Source organism: Onychostoma macrolepis, chromosome 03 (assembly GCF_012432095.1).
Source record: "Onychostoma macrolepis isolate SWU-2019 chromosome 03, ASM1243209v1, whole genome shotgun sequence".
In the NCBI taxonomy this organism is placed as follows: Eukaryota; Metazoa; Chordata; class Actinopteri; order Cypriniformes; family Cyprinidae; genus Onychostoma; species Onychostoma macrolepis.
This window is the reverse complement of record NC_081157.1, coordinates 12,057,005-12,083,357: the sequence shown is the minus strand read 5'-3', so window position 1 is coordinate 12,083,357 and position 26,353 is coordinate 12,057,005. Positions and strand designations below refer to the sequence as shown.

The 26,353-nt window shown below is 38.5% G+C and overlaps 1 protein-coding gene and 1 pseudogene across 1 annotated transcript in view; one reads left to right on the top strand and one right to left on the bottom strand.

The window, feature by feature from the left end:
- The window catches only part of LOC131536456 (interferon-induced very large GTPase 1-like), a 41,346-nt gene that overhangs the window by 2,105 nt on the left and 12,888 nt on the right, over window positions 1-26,353 (bottom strand). Inside the window, 6 exon segments of the mRNA XM_058769383.1 lie at window positions 57-3,812; window positions 3,815-6,053; window positions 6,267-6,322; window positions 15,605-16,222; window positions 16,315-16,396; window positions 16,656-16,782. Of these exon segments, the coding sequence (XP_058625366.1) occupies window positions 1,378-3,812; window positions 3,815-6,053; window positions 6,267-6,322; window positions 15,605-16,222; window positions 16,315-16,396; window positions 16,656-16,782 (5,557 nt within the window). The 3' untranslated portion in view covers window positions 57-1,377.
- Window positions 22,022-24,198, top strand: LOC131536458 (uncharacterized; annotated as a pseudogene).

Sequence of the window (26,353 nt, the reverse complement as noted above, 5' to 3'; positions counted from 1 at the left end):
CGGCTCTGCGTAGTAAATGCCGCTCCATTTGAAAGCAGGTGATGGACATTTACTACTAATCACAGAACCGGCTTTACTGATGAGATATGCATGACAATCACATGCGACTAATTGTGTGGCCTTAATAGATATACGTTTTTTTTTTTTGTTTTTTTTTTAAAGCAATAGGGCACAGTCTGGAGAAATTTTGACCTAGGGATTCACTGATACCGATATTGACATTGGGTAATGCGCCCAGTATTAGTGTGGTACTCATACTGGTTCTCTTTAAAATGCTCTGATACCAAAAACTTGATTCTGATTAGCCAGTCACAACATTTTGAGGTGTGTTATTCCCTGATAACAATCTTTGTTATTAACAACAGTGTATTACATTCCACTCATCCAGGTATTTTAGATTGGCGCAATCATACACAGTTCTGTTGAGCTTATGAATGCAATGGCCTTCTGATGACTCATCGCTGAAATGGCATTGTTTTCAATGCAGATTTTAATTTAACAGCTGGTAATGTGCCGTACTGAATGTTCTAATCATGCTGGTGTGATCGTATCAAATATAAAAAATATATTATTCAGATATTTTTTGTCTTTTGGAAGCTGCATTCAAAATCTACTAGTCTCAAAATTCAGTTTGAATAGGCATGATGCCACTGTGCCCAGGGTTGGGTATCGTTTGGTTTTGTTTTTTGATACCGGTGCCAAATCGATCCTTTTAAAACGGTACGGTGCCTGAACTGATACTTATAAAAAATATATATATAAACACTCGACTACGAAAATGTATAGTTTTATCTGTGTTATTAAAGCCATCTCTGGTATTTTCATAATGATTAAGTATATTTACAATCCATTGCAAATCAATCTTTTAGTAGCCTATGGAACATATTTTCTACCTCATTCTGTGACAAGAAGCTACATCAGATCACAAAAGGAAGCATTTAACTGGTGTTGTGGACTAAAAAGGTTTATAATGTTCTCTTTCGTTGGACAGCAGGTTTAAAAACGTGAATACAAGAGAAGTTTAGCTTTAGGCGTTTAAGCATGTTTAGCTTAGCTAGTTACTAATCTGCATTCTGATTCGGTTCTAGTACATACTGGTTACATAGGTACCGGTGCCATATTGGTACCAGGTTTCGGTACCCAACCCTAACTGTGCCCCACGGTTGAAATCGCGTTCTGGGAGGAGCGTTATGTCGGCTGGGCCCACCTCTGGTCTAGTGCCCTGGGCACATGTCCAGTAGGTCCGTGCGTTAATCTGTCCCTGATTCTGTGAAGTGAAGTTTAGCTGATCTCAGACTCAGTTGTGTAAGGAACAAAAATGTATTGCAAACTGTATTTTGTAAGTGAAAAAAACAAAAAACTATTTAGCTTGTTCAATTAAATGTATTTATCCAAACTGTCAATAGCATCCTGTTTTGAGTATGTTCTCCATTCATTTGGGATCTCACCCTTCCTCTCAAATGTTTTATTGTAATATTTTTCCAGATCTTTCTGGAATGTGCACACAAACCACTTCCAGTAAGGAAGTTCAGAGAGATCAGGAAGTTCAGTGATGCTCCAGTCTGCGTAAACTCTTCTGTATTCTCTCCAGAGGACTGCCTTATTTGACGAATCAGGAAAAAAACACTTTATACTGTTCGCTACTGCAGATGTGCATATTTCAGTAGAAAAGTTTGTTGTTTTGTAGTGAAACCACCCTTCAAGGCCTGTAACACGATGGAAAGGAACACTGTGATCTCCATCATGGTTTTCTATGGTGTTGGTGCAGATGGCTTTACAGAATGGACACTGAACCCAACAGCACTGACAGAGGTGATCAATCAAAAGCTCATCTGGTCTGAATTTAAAGTCCAGCTTTACTGGAAATGTCTCTGTGTTGAATCCACTGCTGATATCTGACATTACAGCAGGAAGTTCTTGTCTTATCACATCTTCTAGGAGGTTGAAATAATCAACATCATCATGTTTGACTCCACTGAGGTCTTTTTCAGAGAAGATCAGCTCATCTGAGAGCTGCTGTGTGAAAGTCTTCAACCACAAACCAGCATCTCCACTGTTGACTTGAACATGTTCAGTAGATTCACGAGCTGCTTTCATGATCTTGTGCTGCAGTTGTTCAGTGTTCTCCTTCATCTTGGGTAAAACACTGACACTGAACTGATCAGTGATGTACCGACTGACTTCATCTCTGATGAAACTCTTGAAGTGATCTCTGGGTTTATGAATGTAGTTCATGTATTTGTCAAAATCCTCCTCTTCTGCCAGTTTCTTCAGGATGTGTTTCTCCAGATTTGATCTGTTTCCATTCAGTGATGGACAGTTTGATCTAATTTCATCTGCTAAATCTCTGGCAGTCTTCTTGTAGACACTCTGCTCAATGGGCTCTTTAAGTTTCTGACAGATGATTTCACCAAAAATAGCAGCTGATGTTGCTCCATGACAGTATTTCTGGAAAATACTATAGAACTCATCTCTCTTCTTCTCTAAATATATTACAGGATCATTTCTGTCCCTGAACAGTCCGAGTTGTTCAGTGATCATTTTGTTTGCTCTCTTGCAGAGCGAAAAAACCAAATGAATGAAGAACTCTTTCTTGAACACATATTTCGCTGATTCTTCCTCATGCCCTGTTATTCTCTTCCTGATGTAATCTGTGAGTTGTTGAATGTAGCTGATGTTGTAGCCCATCTTTGAAATATTAAATGACTGAATCATTTTGTTTGTTTGCCCTGCAACATCTGCGACTAATGATCTTATCTGAGCTTCATCCTCTGGAGACAGAGTTTGAGCAAATCCATGTGTTTCTTTAACTCTTTGTGCAGACTTTCGGAAAATAACATGTTCAGAGTAACTGAGCACAGGGAAAATATCATTGTATTCACTGCTTTCTTTCCAGAGGTCAACAGGGAGAATTCCCTGATGAATGTCATTAAGATGTCTTCTCACATCTCTCATTATGTCAATGTATTTGATTGTAGGATTGTAATCTTGGATGATCTCCTTCACACTCTGTTCCCAAAACAAATCAAACTCTTTCTTCAGTGTTTCTTCATCATTTGTTTTGTCTTTGAGTTTTAAAGCAAGTTCTTTACTCTTTTCATAGAGAGTGTTTTCATGATGTTTCCTCTGAGCATCAATCTTTTTCTTCAGGTCTCGCTGCTGAAGAATCTCATTTAATTTTCTCTTTGTTTCACTCACAATATTTTCCTGAAGCTCTTTGATTTTGATTTCAAATGATGTTTTCCAGTGAATCAGTATATTTTTATCTTTATCTTTCTCAAAGAACTTCGACATTGATTTTTTCACTTCTTCACTTGTATTCTTCAGTTCTCTTTGAAGATCAGTTTCTTCAACCTCATGAATTGTTTCGTTTTCTATTTTGTTGTGTAGTTTGTTCTCAGTTTCCAGCATGGCACTGCGGAGACTCCAGGACCATTTGCTGTATTCTGTCTCCAGTTTCCGGTAGGCTGCAACTTCCAGAGAATTTCTGAAGCTGAAAACGAATCCTTCATTCAGTAAAGCCTCCCAGAGATCTTTAATACGGTCTTTTAAGTCTATCAGCATCATTCCACATGATTTTGAGGCATGAGACATAACAGTTTCCTTTAGTTCTTGAATGTTTTCACAGTAGTTTGGGTTTGGTGGTGCCATGGGTGGACTGCCCTCCCAGAGATGAGCAAAATACTTCACATCATTATGAACATCAAATCTAATGATATCACTGAAATGTTCTGCATCATAGACTTCCTCTTCAGCAGCAAGTTTTGTCATTTCATCCAGTGTCTCCTGCAGTCGTCTCCTTCCCTCCATGTTTTCTCTCCAGCTGTGATGTCTGAAACGTTCTGATGCACAAACACACAGCTGGGATTCAGTCTGACCTTCTTCATCCTCAGGAACGCCTGAACAACAATCTGAAGAATGTCCTGCATCTCAGATGGGTTTTCACCAAAAATATTGATCAATGTAATATTTCCAAGACCAACAACAAATGTGGCCAATTCATTGTCATGATCTCTTGTTGATCTTCCAGCCAGTTCTAGAGCACGAAGACCCTCAGTATCGACAACCAGAATATAGTCAAAGTTCAGTTGTGTTTTCATCTCGTCTGAGACTCTGACCAGCTGCATGAAAGCTCCTCTGGTGCACCGGCCAGCACTGACGGCAAACTGGAGACCAAACATGGCGTTCAGCATGGTGGATTTCCCAGAGCTCTGAAGCCCTAAAACTGACAGCACAAAGACTCTCTGGTCTCCCAGTTTCTGGATGAGTTGATCTAGAACAGCAGAGATCCAGATCACAGGAATATGAGCAGCATCTCCATCCATCAGCTCCAGTGGAAATCCAGAGATCATCATCTCTGCTGCAAGACTCGGGAGAGAAGAGAACTGAACCTGCAGGTCTTTCTTGTTCTTCTTCACAGATGAACATGATTCATAGATCTGACCGATCTCCCTCATGATGTGCTCCAAACCAAAGGTTGCTGTTTGTAGTTCCTCAGATATTCTCTCAAGTTCAGTTTGATCAGTGTTGAGATGTTCAGAATTATAATGACTCTTTTTCGGCCACTTTTCATCATATTTGTGATGAAGGTCAGAAATATCCCACGAGGAATGTGCATCTAGGAAAATTCCAAGCCATTTAAGAAAATACATCTTATTCTCAGCATGTGAGATCATTTCTTTAATAAATGACTGTATAAAAGTATTTATGTTAACTTTATGCTGCTGTTCCCGAAGTTCTTTCATTTTGGCTCTTTGACTTTTTTCCTTTTCTGTCTCATCTGCTTGAGGTCGATGTAGTTCTTTGTTCTTCTGACACCACTGATGCCACAGTTTCCCCTGATGAGGCAGAAGTGATTCTTTGATTTTTGTCAGATCTTTATTCCCCAGTAAACTCATCGTCTGCTGTGCTGCTTCTCTTCCTCTCTTGCAGTCACCATCATCTTCCTCATCTACTCTGATATCTGAGCGTTTAGACACATCTTCAAGTCTGAAAATGGAAGATGATTCTTTGAGACAATCATTTATAACTCTTCTGAGTTCTTCAGATACATCTGACTGATTTCTGCCTTTTAGACCAATCTTGTATTTCTCTTTTTTCATTTCAGTGACAGCAGAATCATCCTCTGTAAAAAGACAAATGAGTGGCTTTCTTTCCTTGTACAGGTTTTGTATCTTTGCTGCATGTCTGTCATACTTGTCCAGTCGTGGTAGAAGAACAACATTGACTGAGGCCATTTCAGTGAGGATCTGCAGCTGTTTCTCATGGTCTCCTGCATCACCGTGTAGATTACAGAATGCAACACAGTCAGTGAATTTATCTGTGTTTTTCCCAGAAGGGCAGTACCAGGCGATCTCCACCACTCCATCCATCAGTTCTCTGGTTCTGCTGCTGCCTGGGCAGTTCCTGTGGAAGAACGTGTTGTGTTTCTCATTGATCAGACTGTTCATCAGCTGAGACTTGGATGAAGACACAGAGCCAAACCTGAAGAAAAACACCATTGGAGTTTCTGCCTTGTAGACCGGCTGGGTTTGACTGATGATTTCATTGTTGGTGTTTCTCATCTTCCAGCTCTTGTTGATTTGTCTGAATGTCCAGAGAAGAAACTCAGTCTGTTGTGTGAATGGATCAGGAACAAGCAGAGGCAGAGCGTACTGACACTGGGACAGTTTAGTCACCATCAGCTGCTTCAGGAAACCATCAGCACAATGAAACACGGCCATCTGAACATCCATCGGGTGAACAGGGTCAGACTGACTTGTTCCTTTTTTAAGAACATCATCAAAAATATTATCCTCAACTTCTTTGTCTCTTTGTTGTGTGTGATCTTCCTCAGTTTTAATGTGTGTGTGATTGTTCTCCTCAGTTTTAATGTATCTTGCTCTGTAGTTCATCATCAGTAGTTTTTGTATGAAAGTCTGAATCAGCTCCTCTTCAGCACAAGATTCATGGGACTGTAATGAATGTTTAGTTATCTGAAGAACATCTGCAGATCTCAGTTTATTGTGGTGTCTGTCTTCAAGACGAAGTCTATGAAATAGCAGGTTTTTTCCCTAATGAATATGAAACAAATAACATTAAATTTACGTCGATCCTTTGGTTTTAAATAATAAGCAATGTGGTTGATTATTACATTTTGGTCATTAAACACATACTCCAGAAAGATAAAAGATAAAATTAGACTGTAGTTTTTTTTAATTCTTCTTCTTATCATTATTATCTTTAAATGTTAACCCAGGAAGTTATTAAAATAACTGGTCACTCACTTTTTGTTCTCCAGTCTCTGATGTTCCTGTGTCCTCCATTCTTGTCAGTGCATCATCTTAAAAAGCAGAAAGTAAACAGAATACAAGTAATGTATCCAGTATGCAAATTTGTTTCAATACCCAGCCCTAGTAAAAATGTTAATATCATGTTATATTGTAGACTCAATATTGTCTATTCTTGCTCAGTTTGTACAATGACAATATTACCTATAAAGCCATAGCAGAACCGTGCATCATGATTCAATGGTTCATAGAGAGAACCATTTACATCATTCCTGAATTAATCATCCGTTTGAAGGAATTCAATGAAAGAATGATTTTCTAAGTTAAGACATTCAGTGCCATCTACAGGCAGTTTATGTTTCTTATTTATAGTATAACTTAATCAATAATAATATTATTGTTATAAATGATTATTTCACATTAATTAGTGGCAGGTGTTCAAAGTATAAAAGGGGCAAATGCAACAAGGCTTTAAATAGGGCTAGGGCGGTTGCGGTTAAGGTATTTCCCTTGCGGTAATTTTGAGTGGCTCAATAGCGCGGTATGCAGTATTACCGCATATATATATATATATACGTTACGATGTAAGGAGGTCATATTCAGAAACCGAAACTAAATCGCGTTGAAACTGGAAGTGAAGTAAACAGAAGAGAATGACAAAATAACGGTCCACATAAAACATAAACCTGACAATAAGATCATTAGTATACCACGGTTAGTTCTGATCCTCGAATCTGACTGACGAGATACTTTTTCTGTTGATATTTCACCTGCGTGTTCTAGACGGACTGTTACTCAGTCAGTGCGGCTTCATCATTTCGCCTCAAGGTGGCGGCAAGAGACTGTCTTTGAGTGAGTCTTTAAACCGTTCATTCAACTACACGTTCAGAAACGCTGATTCATTCAGAGATTTGTAATAAAACACGCTGTTTAAATAATTTTAACTTTGAGCGCCACTTTTAAAGGCTCAGCTGACCAGCAGAGCGTCAATGCTAAGACAGATTTCGCTTTCCTTGGACATGACAACCTGTTTTCACAAATTTATACATGACTCGGCCTGAAGGACAGACGCAGGTAATCGCACGCAGGTAATAGGGCTGTGCTCAAAATATCAGTACAGCAAATTATTGTGACGCATTCCTTGCTGATATGTGTATTGATATGGATGTTTCTGTTACGGAGCCGACGAGACGTGAGGCAAGCGGATCCAAGTGCAAGCTTTTATTAGTAAACAGTCAAAACACAGGCAGGGTCAAAACAACAGCAAATGGGTAAGGCACGGGCAAGACACAAGAGTAAACCTAGGGCAAGCGTGGATCTTCGATTGGCAAACAATATCCAGAGGGCTTGACAAGAGGGGTAATCCGATAACGTGAGCAGTAGTCCAGGCAGGAGCAAACAGAGCACAAAACAACAAGACTAAAGAGAAATCCAAGGTAAGCTATAAACTTCAGGGCAGGCAGAGATCAGACAAGAAATGAGATACACAGGCTAGGATAAAGATACGAATGACTCAGGCAATAAACTAGTCTTAGACTTAGAAAACACGGAAGGGCTCCGTAATGTAGCTATCACTGGGAGAGCGATAAACGCTAGACCAGTGCTTCCCAAACCTGTCCTGTAGGACCCCTAGCCCTGCACATTTTGTATGTCTACCTTATCAGACACACCCAATTCATGTCTTGCAGTCTCTAGTAACGAGCTGATTAGTTGAATCAGGCGTGTTAGATAAGGGAGACATGCAAAATGTGCAGGGCTAGGGGTCCTCCAGGACAGGTTTGGGAAGCACTGCGCTAGACAATACTCGGCCACTTGATCAGGATCTGAGTGGGTGTTATATAGTGGGTGTGATTAGTTTTAGGTGAGCGTGTGATTAGTGAAATGCAGTGGCGGCTGGTGGCAAATTTTCTAGGTGGGGCGCCACATCCAAAAATTTTAGCATACATCCCGTTATGATTTATCCCAGTACATGAAACATTTTAAATAAAGAAAATTGTTTTACCAAATTCAAGATTGAGGATGATTCTCACAAAACTATTTTCTGCAAGATTTTTTCAAGAAAATTGATGTATACAGTGCAACAGCAAAATTTTTGTTTAGACCATTTTCTATACATATATAAATAACTACAAGTCAAGCTGCAGTGCCAACAGACCACTATCCCAGTCGCCTTAAAGTTATATAAATATACACGGATCTGTATTCAGAATTATTAAACAGAGCAAAACACAAATTAAAAAAGTAAATAAAAACATGAATTTGTTGTGTGCGGTGATCTGAAGGCAGCTCAACATGACCAGTGAACAGTTCCTCTGTCAGAGTGAATGTTGATGCCAGTACACCGCTATACATAGCAAACTCCTATAAAAACACGCTTCCTCAGCGAGTGTCCATTATAAAACACTTGGAAGACATGCCATCATACTGAAGTGTGCTCATAAAGCTATCAGAGAGCGCACATAAACAGTTTGTTTATTTGCATATTAATAATAATGGACATCTAATAATGTAAGTGACGATTCATGTATGTCACTGACTGTAATCATCTTGACCTCCATTACAATCGTCATCCATCAAAACTTCACTGGTAAGCCCATACAGACTAGTCCTGACTTCATATTTCTTCTTATTAGCGGTATGTTTGTTCCAACCAGTCGCTGCACAAGTTAAGGTTACGCATGATGACGAAAGCACGTTAGTGCTAGCCCTCCCGGAACCCATAGAGATTGCATTGCAGTCTTAAAAAATAAATAAATTTGTATGGAAGTCTGACAGAAATCGCCCAAAAAGGGCGGTACTACACAGAACGTGACTCGACGCTGATTGGACTATATTTCCAGAGGCAGAACAAACAGTACAGAAGAGTTAAAGCTAGCGTAACACTGTGATTGAATGTGAAAGAAAAGAAAATTACTCCCTTTCGTGCTTTGGTGGTGCGTCGCCCGATCGCCCTAATGGAGAAACCGGCCCTGGTGAAATGGCTGCTGGGAAATGTAGTCCAGAGTGACATGTAACAGTCTGTGTAGTGTGAGTCAATATAATGTGAAAGCGACCTCTGGTGACGAGTGGACGGAAGACCACGGAAGACCGGATTTGTGACAATTTCTGTACTGATACAGCAGCAAATGCTGTGACCCAGTTTAAAAAATAAATAAATAAGAAACACAAAACAGAAAAGACCAGTTATCAAATATTTTCTTTGCACCTATTAATAACTCTGGGATAAGAAACTGAAGTTTCTTACATTGTCCAAACCTTTAGGCTCTCAAGGCTCTCTGTTATACAGAATATATTATTCATTTTATATTGACATTTTAAAATTTATTTCAAGAGAGATAATTGAGTTTACAGGCTATGGTGGTTTTGCTGTTGTAAACACTACTGTTGCTGTTGCAGAAAAAATAATCAATATATTTTTGTCATAATTCTGTTCTGGTTTTATTGATTTTTTTAAATGATACTCTTGAAAATAAATTTAAGCAAGCATATACATTAAAACTGCAAACTCAATGCGAACCATCAAACGTATTCCATAACAAAGTTTAATATTTATGAATTAGATAAACATCCATTTCATTGCGAGTGCAGTGCGCTTCCAGAGAGAGCCCGCCCTCACACACTTTTGATTGGTTGTGATATTTGATTGATTCTGTTGCGTCACATTGTCGTGTCACATCTGTTGTGGGCTGCCAAATTATTTGTCACTGGAATCTTGTCATGTAGTGTGTAGTTAGGACACAGAGTTAGTTTGTCGCAAAGACATGCACTTAAGCCTGGGACACACTAGACGATTTTAAAACCATGGGAGACCACAGACCTGAAAACAGTTTCGACTGATTTTTAGCCTTATAATCCTCTGAACGCACACACCAGGTGATTCGACCAGACCGCGGGACCACACACTTGATGACTGCAGGAACGATTTCACAGTGACGCGAAATCTCAAGGAGACTTGCGAGATCAAACGTGACTACAGAAAAAAAAACATAGAGGACAATTGACATTGTTAGCTGGCTCGCCTGGCATGCGTTCTATTGTACTGTTCTGTTGTACTCCTGGCATGCATTCTACGGAACTCCTGTTGGACAACATCTCCAGGACGCTACTCTCCATATGACTAGTAAGCCAATTCTCAAATAACTGCTATGATGACTTTTGTTCTATCCACTTAAATGATAGAAGTACTTATGCTGTCCAATCTATAAAGACTGTGTCTGTCTGTGCCAGGATCTAGAAAAAATCTGATCGTGATTAAACCAGAAAAATACAAAATTAATGAACAAAAACAATTTTTAAAACTTGGGCTCCTAAACAGTAGGTCACTCACACCCAAAGCAGTTATTGGAAATGAAATGATCACAGATAATAGTTTTGATGTATTCTGCTTGACTGAAACCTGGCTTAAACCAAATTATTATATTGGTCTAAATGAGCCTACTCCACCAAGCTACTGTTATAAGCATGAGCCCCGTCAGACTGGTTGTGGCGGCAGTGTTGCAACAATATGGTGATATTCTCAATGTCACTCAGAAAACAGAATACAGGTTCTCATTCGAAACTAATTCGAAATACTTATGCTTAATGTTACACTGTCAGATATGCAAAATAAATCTGTCCTATCTCTTGCTCTGGCTACTGTGTATAGACCGCCAGGGCCTTATACAGATTTCCTAAAAGAATTAGCAGATTTCCTCTCAAACCTATTGGTTTATGCTGATAAAGCGCTAATTGTCCGAGATTTTAACATTCACGTTGATAATACAAATGATGTGTTAGGACTTGCATTTACTGACCTAAAAAACTGTTAGGTTACTTGCATAACCCCGGTTCTCTGAGAACAGAGGGAGGTATCTCACTATGGAAAACGCCCCAGGTGTGATAGACTATGGAAGCACCAATTACACAACGTCTGTCCGGAGGATGGACCAATCACAGCCCACCCTCCCTATATATACACAGCTGTGATCCCCGAAATGGCATTCTAAGCGCGCTCTTCCCCCGTGTTATGTGAGTAGGGAAGCTTGGTGAGATACCTCGCGCTGTTCTCAGAGAACCAGGGTTGCGCAAGTAACCTAACGTTCTCTTTCAAACAATCGCTTGGTATCTCACTATGGGAATGATATTGCCAACTCCCATAACGCATGCTTTCCGAAGCCGCCGAACAGATGAAGGTGCAGTGACATCAGGGCGGTAAAATCTGATAAATGTATGCGGGGAAGCCCAACTTGCCGCCACACAAATATCTCCCACCGACACCCCTTTGTACAACGCCCATGAGGTAGAAAACCCTTGTGTAGAATGGGCCCATAAGCCCTCTGGGCAATGAAGACCCATAGATGTATAGGCTAGTTCAATCGTCTCCACCATCCAATGGGAGAGGTGGTGCGAAGAGATCGGCTTACCCTTACAATGAGTGGCTCATGAAACAAATAATTGATAATTCTTCCTGAACGATCGTGTCCTGTTTACATAATAGCACAACGCTCGTACAGGACATAAAGTGTGCAATTTCCTTTCCTCCGGAGGGTAAAAAGCTTGCAACTCCAAAGCAGAGCAGTTATAAGCAGAATCACTGACTTTGAGAACGAAAGCCGGGTTTGGCAGCAGAGTAACCTTGCTGTCATCCGGACTAAAATTCAGACATGCTTGATGAACTGACGAGGCATGTAACTCACCTACTCGCTTAGCTGAGGCTAAAGCAAGTAGTAAGAGCGTTTTCAAAGATAGGAGCTTAATATGAAGACTCTCCAGAGGTTCGAATGGGGCCTGAGATAAGGCATTCAAGACCATGGACAAATCCCATGACGAGACCAGTCGCTTCGACACCGGGCTCAAACACTTCACCCCCTTCATAAAACGGCATATAAGAGGTTGCCGACCCACTGTAACTCCTTCGAATCCCACATGACAAGCAGAAATAGCAGCCAAGTAAACTTTAATTGTAGAGAACGCTCTCCCATTCTTCAGTAAGCTTTGCAAAAAGCAGAGAACATCACTCACCGCGCACTGAAAAGGAATAATTCCTGCACCAGTCCTCAAACACCCTCCATTTAACCCTCTGGGGTCGACAAACGCAGATACGCGTTTTGTGGCATCTTCTCCTGATAACGCTGAAAATAACTTAAATTACACTTTCAGTTTTGATTGTACAGATAAGACCAATACATCAATCGATATGTAAACGCTCAACACAAACAAAGCGTGAGGAGATTGTTCATCGCGGCTACTGTTCGTTTCTGGAAGAAGATGCGCTGAGTAAAGGCAGGATTTCCCTCAAAAGAAGAACAAGATTTCATCCAGAAGAGGAGATCAATCTGATGAGTAAGTAATGTTTCTTTTTTACATTAGTTAATGTGTTATTGTGACATAAACACATTTAGTTGGGTTTTTCCCAAACTACAACATGATGAATGCTACACGTCTAAGAATGTTTAGACCATGTTTATTATTAATACTCTGTTCACAAATAGATTTAATAGCGTGCTAAACAATAATAATTAGCTTCTCAGATAAAAATATCCTTTTTTTACGATTGTACAAATCATGCATGAGTCTATGGCAACAGAATCATATCATAGGCTACTATAAAATCATACAGAGGCTAGGCTATATGACTACAAAATCATAGTTGGGTTTTTCCTGACTAAAATGTTTGAAATCGAGTAAAACATTTTGAATATGATAGGCAATTCATTGTAGTTAAATTTCTTACGGCGCAATGATGTTTTCATGCTCTATATAAAAACAAAAGTAATATGAATATACACTGTAACATGATGAATGCTACGAGTCTAAGTATGTTTAGAACACGTTTATTATTAGTAGCCTACTCTGTTCAAAAATACTGTCATTGATATAACTGAGATAAGCGCGTGCTTCTGACGCTGCGTGCAGCTGAAATCAACCACACACTCATCACAATGAAAACATTGACCTTAGAATAAATAACGAACGTGAACATTGAGATTACGCTGATGTAAATGATGAAGCCCATACACAAGAATGCTTATTTCGTTTAACCTGTTTTCATGTCCGTTACTATCGGCATGTCCTCAGAGTAATTACATGCTCTAAACTGCCTTTGCTCCAGCTGTATAAACACAGATGCTAAATGCTGCTGCTAATATGCTTAATATTTCGCTGATGCATACAATGCAAACCGCTAACATGACACTTAGTTTAAACTTGTTTATGGTAGTGATGTTACGTTCAACACTAAAGCTCCGAAGCTTGTATCAAAATAACAACATATTTCACATTGAAGCAATGTATTGGAGCTTGATTAATTTTGCCAAAAGCACATGATCTATGACGTCCGAAGCTTCATTCGCCTGAAAACCACGTGACTGCTTCAGTATCTGGTTCAAACGAAGCGAACCTCAGCACCGTTTCCTTTACATTATATTACATTATAATGCATTAACATTACTTTTTTAAAAATCATAATTTATACATTAAGCTCAAATGAACTTTTCCTGATTAAATAACTAAGGACTGAGGCAGAGTTAAAATAGACAAATCAGATCACAGTTTTAATTTATGAATTTGTTTAATTTATTTTACTTATTTTAGTGGCAGTACACTGACACAGATGAATGACTTTGACAATGACCATTATATATGTATATATATATATATATATATATATATATGTACATACATACAATGAAATAAAGAATCATTTGTAGAACCAGATGTGAAATCAGCATCTGTAATGGAACACAGCCCTTTGGAAGGTGTTATTCATTTTTATGACCACTAGATGGCCACAGCATGAACAGTTTTGAAAAAGCATCGCGTAATGAACCTTTTTCCGATACAATTGTGTTGAAAGCGTCGCTGGTTCAGAACGCTTCACTTCGCCATCACAAGTTTATGGTTGCTCATTTTTGTATTCAATTAATGAAAATAACCACAGTAGTGAAGTTCGGTTCTTGAACGAATCGTTCTTTTGAGCCGGTTTTCAGGAAGTAACCGGTCGAGCCAGTTCACAAATCGAACTGAATCGAACTTTAGTTCTGGTTTGATGATGCAGGACACACAGCCGAAGTAGCACCTCCAACTCAAAAAGAACCGAATGAGCCGTGACAAAGTTTGCCAAGGATTACGAAGATTCTGATGAGCGAGTTGACGATACTGTACAAGCCTGAGGGGCATACTGGAAATATGCTTATGACTGTTATTAATTTACATTTTATTAAAACCTGCAAAAACCTTTCTGTCGAGTGATGTAAGTAATTTTACTATAGTTTATTGTGCATGCATATTACATTTAAAGTTGCTTAAGCGAAATCAAGGAGTTTATAAGACTGGTTTATGCATTCTTTATACTATAGACATGTAGAACATATCCGCGTTTGTGCATCAATGTCTGTAATGTGTGCTGTAAGTGTGACACTTTTAGGAATCTTATCCAGGTTGTAGGCTAGTCGATATTGGTCAGTCAGTCGTATCTGACAAAAAGGATCCGCGAATGAAACTGTGACCACAAATGCCATTAACTTAAGTGAATTATATGGCAATAATCAGCAATATTCTTTCACACAAATAACTTTATGTTTTGAATGTTTCAATATTTGTTGACACAAATGACTTATTTGAATTTTTCAGTGCTATAACATGGCACTGAGTTGTTAGAAAAGAAATGCGTAGAGACGTTATTGCTTAATGATGTCAGGAACCAATGAATCGGCTTTCTGAACCGGTTCAATGAGCCGATCTGTCCGAAAAAACCGGTTTGCGGAAATGAATCGGACTTTACATCACTAATACAAAGCAATATGGATTTAAACAGCATTTACTTATAAGATGTTGATTTCAGCTGTTCTGAAGTGTGCTGCCAAACTGCTACAGCAAACAAAAGCCAAAGTATTTGAATATTGAGCAGTGAGCTCATTGGCTACTGATACAGGAGAAAACCAATCAGCTGTGCCATGTGATAATGATGTCATTAGGTCAAATTGAGTTAGACCTATCGGACTGTGCCATCTAGAGTTTCATGCCAGAACTCTGTATTTATTTATTTAAACATTCATTGGGCTAGTGCAGGGGTTTTCAAACCTGTCCTGGAGGACCTGCCCATTTTACATGTCTCCCTCATCTAACACACCTGATTCCACTCATTAGCTCGTTAGTAGAGACTGCAAAAACTAAATTGGGTGTGTCTAATTAGGGAGACATACAAAATGTGCAGGGCTAGGGGTCCTCCAGGACAGGTTTGAAAACCACTGGGGCTAGTGTATCAGATGATTGTACATGTGTACAAATATATTTAGTAATTGACTGGTTATTGAATGTTGAATTAAAATATCAAGAAAATAAATCTGTGTTCCTACCCCTTTCACATTTACTGTTGTTCAGGTCTTCTCTCTGTCTTAATGCAGTGTTGTACATCTCTCCAGTGTAGTGATGCTTTTGATTCTCATCAAACAGACGCTTAATCTTGTTCATCAGTTCTCTCATCTCTGATTGGTTGTTCATCATCTTGTTGCAGGTGTGATATCTTTCTCCACATTTCTTCAGCAGCTGCTCCAGAACAGTGTTTTTCTTCAGATCATCTATTACAATATCAGACTCATCTTCTCTCTCATAGACAAAGAGAATCATCACAAAATGAAAAATCGTGTCACCGAACACATTCTGAAGCCATTCAAGACCCATCTTATCAGCATCTGTTAACTGGCCCAGTCGTAGAACAAAGATGAAGACGTGGATTTCATTTTCATTCACCAGTTGATCAATGAGATTATCCACATGTTCAGCTTCATGTAAATCAGTCATATTGATCACAGAAACATGACGATCTGATATCTTCTTCTGTACAGGAAAAATCCTGGATATTTCTGCATTTTCCACATTTGTCTGTTTTTCTCCTAGTAGAAGGTTTTCATGTCCAAACTGGATGGCCACAGAGTTTCCAGTTAACGCAATGGTCAGATTGGGAGGTATGAACTCTAAAATAAACATCAAAGTTCTGTTCTTAAACACATCAAACATTTCAACATAATAATGAGTCTTATTATAAACAATATCGTTGCTATCTTACCCTTGCTGTTATCTGATGAATCGGAGTCACATTGTTCTTCAGGTTTGGAGTTGCTCCCTTCTTTTCTAGACTGTCCATTATCCTGAAGAAAGATTAATTATCATAATCTAATAGTATATTTAGATCTTTTACATGTATCTATATATGTACAGTTTCTCTTCAGTTTCTCTGTAGTCTAATTTTCTGGACAATTTCCTTTATACTTCAACTTTGTATTCATCATCAGTGATTTGCTCTTTGCAGAGTCTGGGTCTTTGTTTCTTTACTGACTTCCTTTTTAACTGGATCAGTGTCTTTATCATAAAAGACTGAGCTTTTTTAGATTCAGAGAACTCATCTACCTCTAGATTAGACCTGTGCTGAGTTTGGTTCATGTCTTTGCTGATCTCTCCTTCTGTCGCAGGAAGATGGTCTGTCTCTACAGAAGTGTCCATGGTATCATCTAGATTTGAATTGGCCATCATGTCACTGTAAAGTAAACAACAAACAAAAAACAGATCAAGCCTTGCAACCACAGGATATGTTGATGGTATTCAGACATCTGGAGTCGATGGATGAAGTTTGTAGCACTTACGATATTAAGAATACCAACCACATCAATTCAAACTATTACAGTTTTTTGTAATTCTATTACAGTTTTAAATTGCTTACCATTTCTGAAACTATGGCTCTTCTTCTCTAAAGTCTACACACAAAACTTGCACACAATATGCAGAACATTACACATCCCTTGCAAAATCAAACTCTTATAAAAAATGGCGTTTTTTAAAGCCAGACATACGCATTACAAGTGCAGACACTCGGGAGGTCATGATTGCACACGCTACAAGTCAGTTAACCTGATAATCGTTTTGAAGCATTTGGCACAAGGCACGACTATACTACACAGCAAGCCAGCATAGGGTCAAAAATTATCGAAGACCTCTGCTTTCTTTCCCAAACCTATCTTCAGTAACAAAAGGGCAAAGGGATGCTGACAGTGATCAAGGCCTGTAGGCCAAGATGTGTATACATTGGGGGTCTACTAATTGCACAGTGGGTGCAGCTGTAATCTGCTGATTGGTCAGTTTGAATGTCTCACATTTGGTTTTTAGTCACATTGTCAAGAAAGGGATAAAAGAAGACTGTATTCGATTTGAAGCAGTGCTGCGCAGACCAATCGAAGACTGGCATCAAAGTATCGTGAGAGTAATCTGAAAGCATAAGAATTAAGCATAAGTTTAGCTCAACTGCTGGTATATGTGCAGTACATTTATGAAGGTACAATTATGGAAGATGTACTTTTTTGCAAAGTGTTGGATGGCAGGACAACTGCGGAGGAGATTTTCAAAGTCTTTGCCTTGTAACATCACATGGGCTTCTTTAGAGTTCACACAAAAATCACTGCCAGATTTCTGGATAGCCCTGTGTGCAGAGTACCCTGCCTTGGCAAATCGTGCTGTAAAGACTTTGATGCCCTTTGCAACAGCATACCTCTGTGAAAGTGGATCCTCAGCACTTACCAACATGAAGAACAAATATCGACACAGACTGTCCACGATTGAGAACGATTTAAGACTCAGACTCTCTCCAATACACCCAAACATCGCAGAGTTATGCAAGTCACTTCAAGCACACCCATCTCATTAAACGGTGAGTAATTTATTAAAAATATACGATAGGTTGCATACAAATTATGCTTGATAAAAGGGAGTTATTTTACAAAGGTGTTACACGTGCACATTTTTAAAATACTTTGTGACTGTAGTTTAAGTGTGAGAGAGGGGGTAGGCGGAAGGACGTTAAATGCCTGGGGGGGGGGACGCGACTGTAAAAAGTTTGAGAACCACTGCCCTAGAGTAACCAGAACAAAACAAAGCAAATATCATTAATGTACTTAATGACATGTAAGTGCAACAACATTATTCAAGATAAAAAGAGTTTGATTCAACAAAGAGTATCAGAAAGCCAAGTCCTGACTGTGGCGAAAGGAGGAGTTGGGGATGGAGGAGGGTAATTTGCTCCTGAGCAAGCAAAAAAGCTGCTGAATAATACAGAATAGAGCTTATGCCGTGATTGGCATAGTATTCTTATAGGTAGATGTGATCAGCCGATGCAAGCTTGCCAGAACTAACGCTATATGCTTGATTAAAACTAATGTTATGCTGGTTTATCTAATTGTTTTCTGCAGCGTTAATGACAGATCATGTCAGGAAAAAGGGAAGCAAAACATTCTGTTGTCTCCGCTGGCTTTATTTCTTAAACAGCTTCAAGTTTGACACACTTCTGTGTTCTATACAGTCTGTTTCACGTTTATTTTCACACGCCGCTTACTACGCCTATATTAAGACAATTGCTTTTCTCAGCAATTCTCAGTCTTTAAATCCATATAATTTGTGCTGTCATTGATGGAAAAATGTTTGCTTATAGTAGTACTTTTAACAGTATAGAAAGACAAAGTAACCGCAGTTTTACACAATGCATGTCTGGTTTGGTGACGCAACTGCTAAAGCGAGTGCGCTTATGTGGAAGCGACCCAGGTTCAAATCCAGTCCGTGGTGTTTCCTACAACATTCAATGTTCAAATATGTGTGCCACTGATGTTCTCTAGATAAGTGAGTTAGCTGGTATGATGGGGGTGTTAGTAAAAGGTGAACTATTATACTGTGCTGTTATTAATTTATTGCATTAGAAGCACATTAGAAGTCACTAAAATACATTTGAAGTATATGCTGAGTGAATTCTGCATTTAAAAACTTAAATACAAGTGTGGTTATTTAAAGTGTACTTAAGTATACTTGGAATAGTTCCAGTTTAGCACAAACTTTAGTTGAACTTCAACACTGCTTTTTAAGTTAAATGCATTTAGTACAAAATTAGTTGTTCCAATTTAACAGACTTTAAGTATTCCAATTTATAGTGTGCCATAAATACATTTAGTTATACTAAAATACATATGAATAAATTGTGATTAAGTATACTATTTTTATTTTTTTTACCTGGGGTAAAAAGAAATCTACTTGAAATCTACCAGTCAAAATCGGGCCGACTTCCCAATTTTTTTAAGCATGTTTGAAAATCGTGAGCTCAGTAGGCACTCGGGAGGTGCTTGGCAGAACTCTTCTTGGCAGAAATTCTTCTTGGCCATGACCATTCGAGCATCAATGATTTCCATGTGATTTCTCCTGATGGGAAAAAAATCGCGTACAAGCTCAAATGACAGCAAAAATCGCACAGTGTAAGGCCCAGATTAACTCTACACACAAAGATCAAATGAACCAGGTTCATGTTTTGATAGGTTGTGTTTCAATTTGAAATGAAATAAGCAGAAACAACAAAATGGCACCTTTAGTCGTTTTTCTGTTTGTTAAAAAAAAAAATTGATTTCAGCTCCATTTTCGTTTTTTAGGTCATGGTTAAAAAAAACGGATGAATGACCTCAAAATTCATTTTCCACATATGGGTGGTCATGAGACACCCCTTTCTGCTGATTGGTCAACCTGGACCTGTGACATCATCAGTTATTCCTCAGTTCAGTTCAACAAAATAATAGTCCTCTACTGCTATAGCATACAGGGCAGGTCCTAGATTGATCTTTCTTTTGTGCAACTTCACAGAAATGTTAATTTCAGAAATATTAATCTGCACCCAAACTATTTCATTTAGCTGTGCAGAATTTGGATTTAATTGGAGTGGATTTTTCCCTTTGAAACAAAAGCTATGTTACATTAAACAAAGAAATATATATTTTTTTATTAACAAAAGTTCTCTTGCACTTTTGCCTCCACTATCATCCTGTCAATCATCTCGCTGGCTCGCTCGTCACGTGACTCTGCTTTGCTCTGGGGCTGTGGCTCGTGCTGTATTAAGCGGATGCTTGTCTGCTGTCTAACTGAACTACATTTATGGTATTTCTGTAAAAATGCAAAACAACGATGGGGTGGTGGGCAAGTAATGCAATCATTGGATGGCCAAACACTGTGTAACACCAACTACTGGCATAAGCCTGAACAGTTATTTATTTATCATTATCTAGTTATTTATCAACATTTCACTTAAAGGGATAGTTGAGTCAAACATTTTTTGTCATTAATTACTCACCCTCATGTCGTTCCAAACCCATAAGACCTTTGTTCATCTTCAGAACACAAATTAAGATATTTTTGATTTTAAGGGTCCTTACACGATCAAGGCACAGAAACATAGTAAGGACGCTGTTAAAATTATCCTTGTGACATAAGTGGTTCAATTGTTATTTTATGAAGCTATGAGAGTACTTTTTGTGCACAAAGAAAACAAAAATAATGAATTTGAGAATTCTTCAATTATGGAGAGTATCACGAAGCATGCGTGAGGTGCTACTGATGTAGAACACGCTGCGCCTTGTTTACAAACTGCAAAAAATGGCTTATCTTACATAGTATTTTTGTCTTGTTTCTAGTCAAAATATCTCAAAATTCTTAAATCAAGATACTTTTACTAGATAAGCAAAATGACTTAAGATATTTAGTCTTAGTTCCAGAGGAAAAAACTAAATTAACTAAACTAAATTAAAACAAGTAACATTTTCTGCCAGTACACTGTACAGTAAAATACTTGATAATACTTTAAATACTTTTAAGAGTATTTTACTTACCCCACTGGCAGATAGTGTGTGTGCTGTGTAGTGGTTAGCGCTGCTTCACCACAGAGATTTAACTCCGCACAGCTAAATAAAATGCTGGGTGCAGATTAATATTTCTGAAATAAATATTTCTGTGAAATGCATTAGGTTGCATAGAAGAAAGCTCAATCTAGGGCCTGCCCTGTACAGTTTAAGAATCAGTAATACTATAGCATAAACTTTTATTAACATAACAGTTATTAACATAACTGATGTACGGATGCTAGTCACTACTGAAAAGTTAACAGCATGCAATAACAGTATGCAATGACAGTAAGCATGATATTTTATTACCCCACTAAATTTTACATACTTTGTTCTGACTTCCTTAATGAACTTTGTTCAATTTTATCATAGTAGGAACCATTCAAACTGAGCATAAGAGCTCTGTATACCATGACTGAATTGGAGACATTTATTATAACACATTTTGCTTTTAAAGGAACACTCCACTTTTTTTGGAAATAGGCTCATTCACCAACTCCCCCAGAGTTAATAAGTTGAGTTTTACCGTTTTTGAATCCATTCAGCCGATCTCTGGATCTGGCGATAGCACTTTTAGCGTAGCTTAGCATAGATCATTGAATCCGATTAGACCAGTAGCATCGCGTTCAAAAATGACCAAAGAGTTTCGACAGTTTTCCTATTTAAAACTTGACTCTTCTGTAGTTATATCGTGTACTAAGACCGGCGGAAAATGAAAAGTTGCGATTTTCTAGGCCGATATGATTAGGAACTATACTCTCATTCCGGCGTAATAATCAAGGAACTTTGCTGCCGTAACATGGCTGCAGCAGGCGCAGTGATATTACGCAGCGCCTGAAAGTAGTCCCCAACTAGGTAACTAGTTATAATATAGCTGGGGACTACTTTCAGGCGCTGCATAATATCAATATCAATTTCAATGGTCTTTCCAATTGAAAATGAATGGGAAAAACGAAAAAAAATGCATTTTTTTTTTCATTTGTCAAAAAAAAAAAATCTAGCATAAATCTGAAAATTTCGACACAGAAATCAAGGCGTGGTACTAGAGCACAAATGTAATGTAGAAAAGACATGCTCACTCACACACACAAACACACACAGGTATGACTGCTACAGAGAGCATTTTTTATAGAATGTGGCAAATAAAATCAGCCACAGATTCAGAACAAAGATGTAAAGGGGTGGGACCTAATGCACACACATGCACACGGGCACACACACACACACACACACACAGGTGTGATTGCCACAGAGAGCACTTGTAGAAAAAAAGACACAAACACACTTACACACAGACATAAAGACACAAACTTACACAAAGACACAGACTTACACACACACACACACACACACACATGCAGAAAGCATGTGAGCAAGACCTAATTCATGCACATGCACACACACATGGAGAGAGCAAGAGAGAGATGAAACAGATGAAAGACAATTGACCTTTTCAACTGTGAGAAAGTTTTCGTTGAGATGTAAGAGATGTACTTTGAAAACAAAGTAGTTGTTCCCACGCAAAAGGTATAAAAGAGCATCTTTGGTGTCCTGCACACGGTTCATTCTGTTCTGGAAGCATGGCAAAGAGGTACACTCTCCTTGAGACCCTGGACTACGTGCTGGATTCCAGCGAAAATGAAGAAGACCTGGAAGATTCTGAGCCAGAGGACTGCAATGCCCCTGAAGACAACACAGGGTTGGAAGAGGAGGAATCAGAGGAGGGCTGTGAGGAGGAAAATGCAGACCAAATCTTCATTTCTAAAAATGGGCAAATAACCTGGTCTACTACTCCACCTCCACAGGGGCCAGGGAGATTTTCAGCTGCACAAGTTACAAAGGTGTCACCTGGACCAACAAGGTACGCGTGTTCTCGTGTAGAGGACATAAAGTCAGCTTTTTTGTTATTCTTGCCATCAAGTATCCAAAGCATCTTGGTCAAGATGACAAATGTTGATGGAAAGCGTGTTTATGGTGCTGACTGGAAGGATGTGGACTGGACAGATATGGAAGCGTTTATCGGTCTGCTCCTCCTTGCAGGAGTTTATCGCTCCAACAATGAGGCCATAACCAGTTTGTGGGAGGCGGAAACTGGGCGTGCGATTTTTTTTTTTTTTTTTTGTGCAATCATGCCGCTGAAAAGATTTCAAATTTTGTCACGAGTCATCCGGTTCGATGACAGAGCCACAAGATCTGCACGGCGAGAAAGTGACAAGCTGGCACCAATTCGGGAGCTGTGGGATTTATGGGTTGAGCGACTCCCGCTAATGTTCAACCCAGGTTCGGACATTACAGAAATCAGGGCATGCGTGTGGTCCTGGATTTGACCGCTGGACTCCAGGGACACACAGTTACGTGTGATAATTTCTTCACATCTTATGCCCTTGGCCAGGAGCTCCTGAAGAGGAAGATGACCATGGTTGGCACAGTTCGCAGAAACAAACCTGAACTCCCTCCTGCTCTTTTGACAACGAGAGACAGACCTGTGTTTTCCTCTCTTTTTGCCTTCACGGAGACACACAGTCTTGTGTCATACTGCCCCAAAAGGAGTAAAAATGTGCAGATCATGAGCACATGTCACAAGGATGCCAAAATCAGTGACAGGGAGGACAAGAAGCCAGAGGTCATCTTGGACTACAACCGCTGTAAAGGTGGAGTGGATAACCTTGACAAGGTATTTATTTACTAATTGTATGATTTGATGCATTATTTTGCTAATTTTCAAAGTTGGTGATAGAGTGAGTGGTATTTCTTTTGCCAGCAGATATACTAATGTGTGTGTGTGCATGTGTGTTTGAAATATTGCAGATGATTGCAAGCTACAGATGCAAGCGCAAGACAAATCGTTGGCCAATGGTTGTCTTCTCTACCATCCTGGATGTTTCGGCCATAAATGCCTTTGTGGTGTGGACAGAAGTCAATCCATCATGGGAGGAAGGGAAAGAGACAACAGGATTCTTCCGACGCTCCAGGGCCCTCCACTGAACCTCCACCATCAAAGAGAAAAAGGTGTCAGGTTTGTCCACGGGCAAAGGATTCGAAAACTGACAAGCAGTGTGCAAACTGCAAAAGAGCCATCTCTGCTGCTCACACAGTGTTGTTGTGCCAGATGTGCGTGGACTGACAATGTAATTGTGAAAATGTTATTGTTATGTTCATTCTTCACTCCTGTTCATTTCTGCATATTGCTGTTGGTTTTGTTTACATATTAGTTATTTAATTTCTTCTACATTCTAAAGTTTATTATCATTTTTTACACTTGGTTCATTAAAATTGATAATATGCAACTACAATCTGACTCTAAGTCTTGTCCTTTAGGTGTATCTTATGTGGCATTTTTCTGTCAAATTTCTGTGGCATTTTGTAAATAACAGACATTTCAGAATGCATCAAAAACTACAAAAATTCTACTATTTGAAAGAATATTTATTTTTAATGTCTTTTCTGATGGTTATATATACATAAATTCAGAAAAAAATTCACAATAGTTGTGATATGAGCAGTTGATGAAAGATGATATAATTTGATTCCTTTGAGACTTCTATGTTTTTGTTGTTTTTTTTCTTGACTTTAATATTTGTTAGTGTTTTGAGTTGATTTGAATTTATTGACTATGATTTTGATAAGCAATTCTCTGTTGTTTTGATACCTGCTCGGGAGACATGTGACATGTCATGTGATGAACTGATTGTTTAAATGAACTCTGAGTGTGTTTGTAAATTGACACCCTGATGAAGGCGAGTTATCCGCAACGCGTCGGTGCACAAATGTGTTGTTGTTTTTTATTCTAAAGCCATGTGAATAAAGGCTTTTTAATTTTTTCACACTTATTCGAGTGCCTTGGATTTATGAGTTTTAAGACGATACGAAAGAATCCCACAACCAAAGAGCACCAATTAATGGACTTTTTATACCCCGGCAGCACTTTTTTTTGCATACCTTTGAATATATAAAAACTAAATCATTTAGAGACTGAATAGACTCTTTTTTTTATGTTCTGTTAAAGTAAGGAAACTTAATAACTGTCAACTATTCAGTCTGAGAGAAAAAAAGAATGGGACAAGCCAAAATATGAATATTTGTTCCCTATACGAAAAAGCCCTGTTGAAATTCTGAACTACTTGTGCTTCATGAAATTTCTGATAGGTCTACTGGTTATGCTTAACAAAAATACAGAACCTGAAATATTTCGCAAATGTTTGTGCATCCCAATAAAACAAAAAACCTTGTATACAAGACAATTTCATACACATTATATGATCATTCATCGCTATTGCTAAGCGTATTTCCGTTTCAGAAAACAAAGGCTCGTAATAGTATGAAAAAGGATACAACCTTCATGATGATTTCTCCCATAGCTTAAAGAAAAGTGAAAGATATGTCTGTGAATCATGTGTATGTGAATAATGTTTAACTTGGAGTCAAAGTTCGTTCGTTGATTTATAGGCAGGGAAACTAAAAGACTGCTGATGTCTCTGTCTGTGCCATCTGTCCATCTCCAGAGTTTCTCTGCTGGTCTCATTCTGTGTTCCTTGCTATCACATTGCACATAAGAAAGTGAACATGTTGGTCACTTAAAGGAATATTCTGAGAAAGTAAACTTCGACTTCAAGTGACATCAGTTGTGGCATAATGTTGAATACCACAAAAATTACTTTTATGTTTATATTAATTTGAATTACAGTGATCTGGGGTTACTGTGAGACACCTAGAATGAAAGTGAACGGGGTTAATCCGTAAATGTTAAAACACTGTAATAATAATAATAATAATAAAACATATGCAAGAACATATGTTAACAATATTTTATTGTGAAAAAAAAAACACTGTGAAGTTACTTGTAAAACTGTGAAAGGACAAAAATGACTTTTAACTGAAAAATGTATGCAATATGCAATGAATAAATTTACTACATTGGCATGTGTGCCACAGTTTTGCATGTGTGTGAGTCAGAGCTGTTTGTGTGAAAGTTTGTTGTGGGTAGTATTGCAGTGCTATTACTCCCTGCAGGCAAACATTTTTTTCTGTTCGTGCAAGATTGCCTTGATTTTCTGACAAAACTGGACTCACACTGCAAAAAATGCTTTTCTTATTTAGGTTTTTTGTCTTGTTTCCAGCAAAATAATCTGCCAATGGGATAAGCAAAATGATCTTATTTCAAACAGAAAACAAGATTATTTTTCTTACCCCATTGGCAGATTATTTTGCTTGTTTCAAGCAAAAACTCACTTAATTTTGACTTGTTTTTGTTGAAAACAAGACAATAATTTTTACTTGTCTAGAAAATCCATCTTGATTTAAGAATGTTTAGATATTTTGGCTGGAAACAAGTGAGAAAAGCATTTTTTGCAGTGCAGGAACTTTCACAGGAACAGAACACCATGCAATAAAACAATGACTCTTTTGCCACTT